Raw genomic sequence first — 12,511 nt, 5'->3', positions numbered from 1 at the left:
ACATTATGGTTTTTCCCAGATGGCTATACCCTCCTTCCACACATCCAACTATCTTCACAACTTAAATATGACAGTAGTCTGTCAGGCCTGGAAGCCATCTTTTTCGTTGTATCTTCAGGCCTGCCACATATACTACTGACGGAAACTGGGAGGGTGGAATTGTGTGGAGCCAGGGTGGTATATAGTCATAATAACATTCCTTTCTCAGAGAGTCAAGGACATCTTGTCCTGCACCTGGATGGCTGGAACTGGGAGGCATCTCTAGTTGGGACTGTGCTTTGATTGGACCATGTGATGGACTTTGGGTGTTGGGCAGGGATTTGAACTTTCCTTTGGGTGAGGAAAACCTGGAAACTTTCAGATTCAGGTTTTCCCAGATGTGCCAATATGACATCTCTAATAAAATGGAACTTTGAAGAACTTCAAGCCTCAGAGTCTTATTTCGTTGGGGGTGTTACTTGGAACCCTGATATTAGTATTGACTGGCAAAAGACCTCCAAGACAGTGGGTGAGCAGATCATATATCATGAATACATATTCAAGAGGATCTATTTATATTCATGAGATCGTTCTTGTCATTACTACACAACTATATCACTGGTAGGGTTGCTGCTGGCATGCAATGCATCCTTGTGCAGAATTTTACTTACAAGCACACACACATACACATACACATACACAGAGACACACACACAGAGAGACACACACACACACACACACAAAACCCAAATCCTGATAGTTAAAGTTTGATAAGATGTTGTTTCTGGTGCTGGGAATTCTTAGTTCTCAATATGTATCCTTATAACTTATACAATTTTGCACATTAGGTTGTGGCAACCTGTATAACCTAATCTCACATGTTGTTCAAGAACTGAAAATAAAAATTTCATTCTTCTTGATCATAGATAGTATAACATATATGGCTCCTATGTTGCCCCCATCTATAACTTTATCCATTACTTTTTCAATATACTGTATAGTCCATAGTATACTAAGTATTATAGTGCATAAGCTAAAGGGCTGGGCTCATAAAAAAATAATAATCAACAAGATCCCATTAATTCACCAAAATGCTAGACATTATAGAAAATGTCTACTTTGCTTATATTATTTTATATTTTTCTGTAGCTTAGATCACGGAGACACTTAGCATCTTGTGATTTAGATACCAATAGTCTGCTTGGTATGTAAAATATGTCCATGTGCTTCCTGTTGTGGTGGGTTTCAATGTTGTGACACTTCCTGGCCTCTTAATGAACAATTCACACCAGGTTTTTTTAACGGGACAATTTTGAAAGCCCAGGTATAGAATTACTACCAATAATTTGGAGCTTGCTCATGCTCAAAAACTTTCATTGCCCAGGAGTTTAATAAAATTACAACAAATGTAATCTACTCTGAATAAGTTCCATAGATTGGATAATGTAGCATTTTGTCTTCTTCAGTACAATATGAAAAGCTGATGCAGAGTGAACGTGCTTGTATTTCAGTGTATCTGCTATACTGTATGTCAGAAGACTCCTTTATCTAAATCCATATATATAAATTAGGCCTCATGAACAAACAGCATCTGATTATCCCAAGTCTCCAAGTCTCTCTTTTGTCAGGTTACTCTGTTCTAGAACAGCCTGTTAATGTTTACCTGAGGAGAAAATATTTTTGGAGATTTGATGACTTTACTCAATTATGTATCTTCCCTGTGTCATTATTCCACATACTGCCCTGATAACAAGCTTTGCCTTGAGATAAAATTGCACACTGGACCATCTTATGATATTGTAGAGAAAAGAAGTCTCTGTGTGTGTGTGTGTGTGTGTGTGTGTGAGAGAGAGAGAGAGAGAGAGAGAGAGAGAGAGAGACAGACAGACAGACAGACAGACAGACAGACAGACAGACAGACCAATCCATGATAAGAAAAACAAAACCAGGCATGATGTCTGATTTCACTACCATCAAAAAAGATAGCTTAATGATTAGCAAACAAGGGGCTGTGAGACAAAAGTACCTCAATTGATGCTCCAAAATCTAACCTTAGAGCGAAGTTGCTCAGGAAGCTGTAAGACTGGTGTTTCTGTAGCTTTTTCTCCTTTCATACTTCTGTTTGGACATTTCTAATGCCCACTCTTTTTGCTTGCTAGAGCAGCACCTTAATTGGATCAACACAAATTTACAAATAATGTGCAAGGTTTCATTTTCAAGAATACTTCATCAAAACAGTTGGTGCACAACAATGGAAAATACTTGAGATGTTATGTGATACAACACCACCTCATGACCTTCAGATCTGGTGTGCTATTACCACAAGTGACATGGCTATATTATTTTGGGGAGAATAATGGTAAGGAAAAGAGCATAAGGTTGCACACTGTCAGGGCTGAAATGGTTTCTGATGGCACCAAGCCTCTCAAAAGCTGCTGGGATGAAGCACAAAATAAACAGATGTCAACTACCTATTGAAGACTTAAAGTTTGAAGACTTAAAATCCTGTTGCTATTCTGTCTAGATTGATTGTGTTTCTCCTGCCACATAGCAGATTCCTTCCTTTGATTCCAACCAGGCACCACATAAATACTACACACAGAATTGCACAAAGCACACATTCTGCTGGAGAGAAATTCCCTGAGGATGGGCTCCAACACAACTCCATAAGCTTGGAAAACTAAACCTCTGGTCCCAGTGAGCAACCCAGATTGGACCCTGCAGATTCCTTTCTTTATCTTCCCCCCCAAAAAAAAATGGAGAGGGGACATAGAACATAATTCTCTGAGAGAGTTTTATCTGAAACACTCTATTTCAGATAAAATACTGAACAATATTTCTAGAAAACTGCTATCTTTGTTTCTCCTTAACTGTAATCTTCCCTTTCTGGGTCTGCATTCATTCAAGGTTACAATGCTGTACACATTTCATACAATCATAGATTCAAGGATCATTTATGCCAGGGGTGTCAAACTTTCAACGACATGTCATCACATGACGTATCACAACTTTTTTCCCCTTCGCTAAAATGGGGCTGGGCGTGGGCAGCACATGACACATCCGGCCCTTGGGCAGCGAGTTTGACAGTCCTGATTTATGCAATTGGATCCAATCCCCTGCTTAGTGTTTTCTCAGATCCAATCCCCTGATTAATGTTTTCTCCAAATTAAAAATGATTCACTTAATAAACTCTAATGCCCCACAACATGCATCACCTTTATAATATAGCCTGTTATCATTCAGAAAGATGACTCACTGTCTTTGGGAACCAATGAAAAGCTGCCAGAGACAACGGCTGGATTTGGGGCAGGTGCTGTATACCAGAGTTATCAAACATTCAACTTGGTCAGCCTGTTTCTGGCACAATCATTCTTTTGATTGCCGGCAATAATGCTTGGATGCTTTTAATTCAACTGGCTCCTCTGCAACATTAAAAAAAAAAGGATAGGTGGAAACTATGATAGCTATGAATGACGATATCAGACGTTGACTGGGAGTTGTGCCAATTGTATCAAAAATGCAGGAAGGAAGACTCAGATGGTATGGACACATTGTATGTGGTAAAGAAGACTTGGTGGCAAGGACAGCCATGCCTCTGGACCCAGATGGCCAGTGACCCCATGGCAGACCCAAGAAAAGATGAATGGATCATATCAAGGAGGACATGAAATATATGGGTGTCAGTCCTGAAGATGTCCTGGATTGACCCAAATGGAGAGGGCTTTGTTGACAAGGGGACCCTGTCATAGTGCAGGAATAACACTAGGAAGAACAAGAAGAGACTGGAAACTATCTACGATGGGAAGTATAATAACAATGAGTAGTTGCATACACACACACACACACACACACACAATGGCTCAGTGGTTAAAGACACTGAACTTATCAGCTGGAAATCTGACATCCTGGATTTGAGATCCAAACACCGTGACAGTGTGAGTTCCAGTCCTTGCTTCAACTCCTGCCCAACTAGCAGTTCAAAAGGTGCCTCTTCAGTGGGAAGATAACAGTGTTCCATGTTCCATGCCTCACCATGTAGTCATGTAGCCACATGACCACGGAAATGTCTTTAGACAATACTGGCTCCCTCACTAAGAAATGGAGATATACACCACCTCCTAGAGTTGAACGTGTGTGTGTGTGTGTGTGTGTGTGTGTGTGTGTGTGTAGGTATATATATAAATATATATTCAATAAAAGGATATTTTTTAAAAAAATCCTTTTTTTCCTTTTGCCCACATCTCTAATTCTTTTGGACAATTTTCTTGGATTAATGCCCAATTCTGAAGATATTAATATTTCAGGATGCAACCTCCTTTATAACTACAGCCATTATAGGATTCCATGGAAATTTCAAACACTAAATAGAATTAACATACATGATACATGCACTTTAGTATGAATTTTCTTGCCTTTTTCAGAAGGAAAAGTATGCTACATTTATTTCTTTAAGAATACTGAACAACTGTTTCTTAGTGGAAATGTAAATTGATAATTCCCTTCTCATCCCAGGATAGTTTCCCCTCTATAAGTTGCTGGAACATGTTTTTCTTTTACATCCAACTCCAGGAAGGGTAGGGCTTCTGGCTCTCTCAACAACAAACCTCCCACTTGGCAGGGCACAAGTTGAAAATTTATGAAGATACATTATGAAGCCGTAAATATGCCTGCAAGAAAGGATCTTTGTGAGTGGCAGAGCTAGGTATCTTCCAAACTCAATAAGAAAGGTTTTATGAAATAGCTAGACATCCTACGACCAATGGGATCATCATTGCTTCAGAGGTATTTCCTTAGACAGATAAACAGGAGAGTTTTAGTAGTATATATACAGTAGACGACAGTATTGCGTATTCTGCAAATCACATCTTTCATGGACTTATTAAATCTCAGTACATCTTAGTAAACCCACAACAGACAATTAATAGCAGCCTTGTTTTGTACTTTCAAACTGTTGTTATTTTAATTAGTTGTGTTCAACTCTTGGCAGACTTTAAAGGCAAGTGTTCTCCATGCTTCTTTCAATTGTTGGATGTTCAACTGTATCAAATTTGATGTTATCAAGCCACCATGTTCTTTGCTTGCCTTTTCTTCTTGTTCCACTAACCATTCCTAGCATCATTGCCCTCTCCAATGAATTTGCACGCATGACCAAAATAAATCAGGCATAGCCTTATGATTTTAGCTTCTAGTGATGTGCCTGGTTTTATACGATTTAACACTTCTCTGTTAGTTACTCTGGCTGTCCATGGTATACGCAATAATTTATGCCAGCACCACAGCTTTCAAATACAGTCCATTAATTTTCTCAATCAGAAGGTACAATGACAAGGGGCATATGTTTAGTTGTGCCCACTGTAGTGTTTGTGAAGCAAAAACTAAGTGTAAAACCACAGAAAGTGCAACCAGTGCTTTTATATATACAAAACAAAGGCAGAGTCTCCCCATGCATTTTGGTCACAAACAGCTCTTAAACAAAGATGATTTCAGGTATCATAATTCATATAACTGCCATCACTTTATCCTCTTGTAATCTTGAATATGTTTGGTGGAAGCTAGGAGAGCTTCTTCTTCTTCTTTTTTTTTTTTTTACTTTTTCACTTTCACCGAGAAGCAAATGTGTTCTAAACAACATCCCAAATAACCAAAAGGCCCAGTTGTGGGCCAGAGCCCGGGGTTGGGGACCCCTGGTTTAATTAACAATTATTTTTTTTAAAAAAAACTGTAACAGACCCTTGTTTGATATAACAATCCTTTACTTTCTCAATTTTTAAAGGAGACTAGAATACATTAGAATTTTATCATGGTGGAGCTAATGGAATTGACTAAGATGGTGAAATTGACTTCTTTGATGAGATAGATCTTGTCTAGCTTTTTTCCAACTGGAAACAACTTTTGGACTCTTTCCTTGAAACTGAAAGAAATGCAATTGTAATTTTGGGATTTGATTATTATGATTACAGAAATACTTTGTATTATTGTTGATTTTAGAATAAGAGGTTAATGTATTTTATATTTATATCTATATGGAAGAAAGTTGGAAGCTACTCTTTTTCTATTTTCCCCTTTCTTTTCCTTTTCCGCGCTTCTAATTTTGCTTTTATTCTGATCTTTTTTCCTAATTTATATTTTTTTCTTTCTTTATATTTTTATTCAAGTTTAATAAAGTTTTCTTCTAAAAAAGAATTTTATCCATTCAGAATCTTCAGTTAAATGGCATTCTTAGTGAGGCCAACCAAAAATTATCACTTAATAATGGAGTTTGAGTGTTTCTCTCATGGATCAGCAGAGCTATCTTTGTTTAAGCTTATAAGTAACTTCCTTTTTTTCTTCTCTAATGTTTTTCCCATCAAGATTCTATTCTAGGAAATTTCTTATTAAAATCCTTAAGGACTAATCTGAATCTTCTAATCCAGCTGCTTGAAGTATGACACGCACCATTACTGATCAGTAGCTATTTCAAGCAATGAAATCTAGACCTTTATGTTTTTTCCAGATAGCATAACCAAAGCAACAGTTCTGCTCCAACAGGATATTGTATCTCTGATAACAAAATATCTCAACTAAATAAATTTGCCTTTAGGGAAAGAGAGACACTTAAAAATCATCTTACCTATTAAAGAATAATTGAGCTAAATAAAGAAAGATCCTTTCAAAACTCATATGATGAGATTTAAACCTAAAAATTGTCCTTGCCCTTAGATCAGGGGTGTCAAACTGGCGGTCCGCAGGCCAGATGCGTCACAACAGGCCATACCCACCCCAGCTCCACAAAGAGAAAAAACGTCGTGAAACGTTACATGACACTGAGAGTTTGACACCCATGCCTTAGAAGATTATTGCCAATCATTGACATTAATCAGGTTGATTTTATCCATGTCATACAGAAACAAAAACATTTTGTAATAGTCATAGTTTCTAAAGCATTGCTATTTTGCTCTTCCTCTTTCTTCTGCATGTTGTGGACATTCTGTCCTCCTTCCCATTTCTTTTCATTTTCATAGAATCCCTTGAGTTGAGCCTAGATTCAGAACTAGTCCACAGTTAATCAAAACAGAAGTAAAGATTTCCTATCGCTTTCTCACAGACATGTCATCTGAAGAGTGCAGAGAATAAGTATAATAAATCTTGAGAGTTGATTTTTAAGAAACTTGCGGTTGGGCAAATTATTATAGCAGAAGTTGGAGAACTTCATTATCAACAAAAATGAGAAAAAAACATTATGCTCTTTTGCATTTTCCTGATACTCACAAGAGTGGGAAAAAAAAGTTGAAATGCTCTGGGGAGTTTAAAATAGCTCTCAGCTAAAAAAAAAAAAAAAATTCCAAAGGTCTTCAGCTCAGCACTGCAGATATTATGCAAAGGAATAACAATGCTCGTAGTAATCGTGATACTGCCACTACTAAGAATAATCGTATAGGTCATCAAATAAGAATGGAAATGTACATAATTTTACAAAGGATGCAGGTTACGCTATAATTTCCATTGAGTTTGTTTTCAAAATTGTCATGCATCTGTGGCAATCAAGCTCTGAAAACAAACAAAAATGTAGGGGTAGAGCCCATACCTCAATCTTCAATAAACATATCTAAAAATCGGATTTGTTTTGAGTTCCAGCCAAAGATTGTTACTGCTCAGTTTTTCCCTCTGCAGCCATCCAAAGGAACTAGCCCTTGCTCTCCACTCATCTCACACCCCTCCTATTTTTCCTTTTCCTGCACCTGTCGACTCATGTCTGAATATCAACTTTCCATGTAACAGCTCCAGAGAACTGGCAACCCAACCTCAAGCAAATCCAGAAGAAAAGAAAAGAGAGCTGTTACACTGGAAAAATCTAATGGACAGCTTGTTTAATTGGGCATTGATTTCAGGATTTCAGTTTGGTCAACTACATGATAGAGATGGCTGGACAGCAGCATTGCTCTAAACATTTTTCCAAAATCCAGTTACATTTTGTCACTGTCCCTCCTCTAATTTTTTTTCACTACATTTGTAGCTCACCTTTCTTCCAGGAACTCAGCCCTTCTTCCAATCTTCCCTTCTCTCTCACACACACACAGCTGTGTGAAGTATGGGGGACTGGGAGAAAATAACAAACCCAAAGTCGCCCAATGAACTTCTATATTGGCCAGGGCAGGAGGAAGACTTGAACCTGGATCTTCCTAGTCTTAATCCAACACCCTGTCCACTAGATCACTTTTCTCCCTTCCTTCCTCTGAAGAAAAGCCTTCCTAACCAGGTACTCAAAATACACAGAACTGTACAATGTTGAAGAGCATTTCTAGACTGTTCCTGAAGTCTGTCTAGAAATGCTGATTCCTTTCAAATACAAACTTAATGAATCATCAACTTAGTTGCAAGGAGTCTTTGTAATTATAGAAAACATGCCCTTACACAGTTTCCCCACTCCACCCCTCCCAATTCGTATTTAAATAAAATAATGATAGCTAGTCTTTAGATAGTCTTTGATTACCAGATGAGGGAGCTCTGTGCCAAAGGACAGACTGCAAATAAACTTTGTTATTGTCAATATAGACTTCTCCATGCCAGGTAAACTGCCTCAGATTCTGCAATGAGAGGTGGGAGGGGTGGGGGTGGGGCTCAGGACACAGCCATTCAGTGGCAGACAGGAAAATATCCGGTGGTTTAGTTAATGCACATGTGCATATATGACATATTTACATGTCCTTAATACATAGCATATATCTGAGGTGCACACCGCAGCCACTCTGAGTTTACACAGAAAATCTCAGTTTCAATTATGAAGCCAAGAGAAGTTTAGAATCGTGTTTGACAATATTCTCTTTGAGATTTGGAGGCAGGAACTTCTTCTTTTAAAGAAGAACTTAAACATTTTATACCAGATTGATGGGGAATACTGTAGTTTAATTGTCATGGAGAGTGGCAATTATCTTGTTATGGCTTCAATAATCAGAGCAATTTGGATGAAAAGACAACAAAACAGTTTTATTTTATTTTTTTGCACAATTGTATACAATGAATGATGGAATGATTTATGTAGCCAGCTCTTTGAAAGAGCCGTACAAGGTTTTTTTTTTTTTTTTTTTAAAAAAAAAACAGTCTCTATAGACAGAAAGGGAGCAAAACTTCAGATTCAGCTCACTGAATCTAAAATGCTAATGATCAACACCACCAGGGATAAAGTAGTTGTCAAGTACACTGAGCACAAATTTAACAACCAAAATTAATATGAGGAGACTGATCTCCAGAACTCATTGCATGCAGATTCCTGCGGGCTGTATTTAATCAAAATGGAAGGAGAAAGAATATTGATTTTCTTGGTCACTTTAAATAGTGAAATGCCTTTAAAAATCCCTCCATAATCATAAATAAGTTTGCAAAGAGAATCTTACATGGGCATTGCCTGCAAGCCCAGCAGAGCAATAAATACCTTTACCTTCCCAACATGACTAGATTAGAAGTCAGAAAGGGACAAGTGAAACCATTGACACAGTTGGTGATTTAATTAGTCTACCACTTGAAATGAATAGTTGTTTTATATTATAATACAACTTAACCTGAACAGATCATTCCACTTCGGTATCTCGCTGTGATTATTTGGATTATGCCAGCAGCAGTTTTTTTAAAAAAGTTCTGATTAATGAGTCGTTGAATCACAATAAGATTTTAAGCAGACAAGATTCTCAATCTATGAGATATTTTGTGGATAGCTACAATCATGAATTCTAGATATTTAATGTAATTAATGGACAGTGAAGATGATTTAGCTATGCCTAGCAAAATTAGACATAGTCTCTATGTAACCTCCTAAACACTAAAATTTGAAGAAAATTGTCGTTAGACAATGAAGAATGAAGCAATACTAGAGAAAACTTTACACTCTGATATGAAGGTAATAAAAGATACGATGCTTATCCAAATATGAGGAAATTAATAAAGTTTAATTGAGATGATATATATATAATGTATATATGTATATTCTAAGTATAAGAAACTTGGAGACAGCTGCAGCAAAGCACAATCTCATTATTAATACGGACAGTACAAAAAAGTAAACATTTGACTTTGCATGATTCCTAAAAACTGTACAACCCATCCAACTTCTTGCCTCATCTGCAGATAAAAACTGCCAGTATCACTTAATTCCTGCTTGATTTCAGGAATTTCCCTCTAAGGAGCAGCTGATAAGTTCAATATCATTGCCATACTAAGAGGTAGTTGAGTATTGTGCTACATAATAAAAATAAAAGTGAAACAACAAAAACCTCCTTTGGAGTAGGAGGCTCTCATATTCAAATCCAATATGCCCTTCCTTAAATATTTCTGTAGCCCATGAATACAACAACATGAGACTCTTCCCACACTTGAGGTAAAGGTTTGCTCACCAAGAGCCGTTGCTATAGTCACTATAGCCTAATCCCTGCTCAGGCCCTCTTGCAGCCACAACAATCAAGACAACAGGTAGCCATTTTTGCTATGCTCAGTCTGGTGGGACTTAATGCTACCATGCAACACAGTACCTTTGCAATGCACAAACTCTTCCCCAGTAGGGGGACTTCCTTCTTCACACAGCCATTGGCCAGCCTTGTGTTCACTTGTATGATAGTCATTGTGATCCCCATTGCAGTCACCTTTCCCATTGCTATTGGAATATCCATTGACGTACATTTTCAAGGCAGACCTCCGGAAACACAGGATCTCCTGGAAAGCATACCTGAAGTCTGGGCTTCGGCAGTAAATTAAAGGGTTGAAAGCAGAATTGACATATCCCACCCAGTTCAAAAAGATATACACATTTTTGGAAATCAAGGTCTCTTCAATAGCACGCACAATGTGGACAATGAAAAATGGGAGCCAACACAGAGTGAAAGTACCCATGATAATGCCCAGAGTTTTGAGAGCTTTGTGCTCTTTCAAGCAAAACTTCGATGTTTTCCTATGGTTTCCTTTTCCCGCGTTTCGCTCCTGGTTGGAATTTTGCTGATGGAATCGTCCTTCACATTTGTCTATTTTTTTTAGCTGCTTCTTAGCGACCTGGAAGACTCTGGCATAGACGAAAACCATGACCACCAAAGGTACATAGAAGGAGATAACCGAGGAGGTAATAGCATACTCCTGGTTGATGAAGAAGTCGCAGCAGCTCTCATTCGAATAGCAATACTCAGCATCCAGCCCTTTGTCTCTGTACCACTGCATCTGGATAGGTAAGAAGGAAGTCAAGATTGAAATGATCCAAACCAAGAGGATGACCATCCTGGCTTTATTTTTGGTCAAAAGGCTCTGATACTTGAAAGGAGAAGTGATGGCAAAGTACCTGTCCACAGCAATGACACACAGCGTCTCGATGCTGGCTGTCACGCAGAGGATGTCAATTGAGATCCAAAAGTCACACCAGAAACTCCCAAACTTCCAGGTGCGCTGAATGATGTAGCTGGCTCCGAAAGGGACCACTCCCAAGCCCATCAGGAGATCCGCACATGCCAAAGAAGTGATGAAATAGTTAGTGACCGTCTGCAGCCTCTGGAATTTGGCGATGGCCGTGATCACCAACACGTTGCCAAAGAGGATGGCCAGCACGATCAAAGACATGAGAATGGACATGCCCACCACCCAGCCTTCTCCCGACGCGGTGGAATTGTCCGGGCTCTGCCTGTTACTGCCGTTGGCGCTCAGCTTGAGGTACACCGAATCGACGGGGCTCAGCGTCACCATTGTGCCAGGTAGCCCTCGAAAGAAGCCTCGTTCTTTTTCTCGGCCCCGGCCGATCCGGAATAGGAGCCAATCCCGCCGGGGCGCTTGGCGAAGGCGCTGCCTCGCTCGGCTTGCTTTCGTCGGCTCGACAGTTCCAAAGTCCCCGTCCACTTAACCTTTGCAGGAACTCTGCTCCCAGATGCTACTGGCCCGCTGGAAGAGAAGAGCCGGGCTTGGCAAGCGAACCGGGGGGTGGACGCGATGGTGCGCCTCATGCAGCCAGCAGTCTGGACGGCGTGTTGTCGCGTCCTGTCCTCGCCTCGCCTCGCTTTGATCACCTCCCGCGCGCCTCGAAGTAACCCTTGCCGGCTGGAACTTGTCCGGAGCCCGTTATGTTTAGGGAGTTTATAGGAACTCTCACTTGTGACGTCAAGCTACCTTCAGCCAATAGCCTGCCAACACACACACACACACACACACACACACACACACACACACACACCACGGCGTGGGGACCGCTCGGTGGTGGCAGTTTACAGTCAGCCAGTGTGCCTTGCTGCCGCTTTGCTTCCTCACTCCTAGCTGGAAAGCTTCCTTCTGCGCCTCGGCTACCGCTTACGACTCCGTTTCCTCAATAAGCCCAACTAAAGTTAGCGTCTTCTGGCCGCTGGGAAACCGCCGATCCTGTCGCCGGCTTCCGTTCCTCGCCTGTCCTCTGGCTCTTAAAGCCGTTCGGGCTCCCTTGGAGGAAACAGGCAGGAAGATCAGGAAAGGGTGGCCGGGAATGGGATGAGGAGGGATACCGGGAATTTGAGATGTTTCAGCGGGAAACGCGGGCGAGAGTTTGATCAAGAACTGGGTG

General features: G+C 39.9%; 1 protein-coding gene across 1 annotated transcript in view; it reads right to left on the bottom strand.

Annotated features, from left to right (window-relative positions):
- ADRB2 (adrenoceptor beta 2) overlaps window positions 1–11,793 on the bottom strand; it is a 61,118-nt gene extending 49,325 nt beyond the window's left edge. The window contains exon 1 of the mRNA XM_070933970.1: window positions 10,479–11,793. Within this exon, the coding sequence (XP_070790071.1) occupies window positions 10,479–11,670 (1,192 nt within the window). The 5' untranslated portion in view covers window positions 11,671–11,793. The remainder of the gene's footprint in view (window positions 1–10,478) is intronic.
- Between the last annotated feature and the right edge of the window lie 718 nt (window positions 11,794–12,511).

This window comes from Pituophis catenifer, unplaced genomic scaffold (assembly GCF_029215685.1).
Source record: "Pituophis catenifer annectens isolate HBS135680 unplaced genomic scaffold, rPitCat1.0.hap2 SCAF_2, whole genome shotgun sequence".
Lineage (NCBI taxonomy): Eukaryota > Metazoa > Chordata > Lepidosauria > Squamata > Colubridae > Pituophis > Pituophis catenifer.
This window is presented reverse-complemented; position numbering and strand designations above follow the sequence as displayed.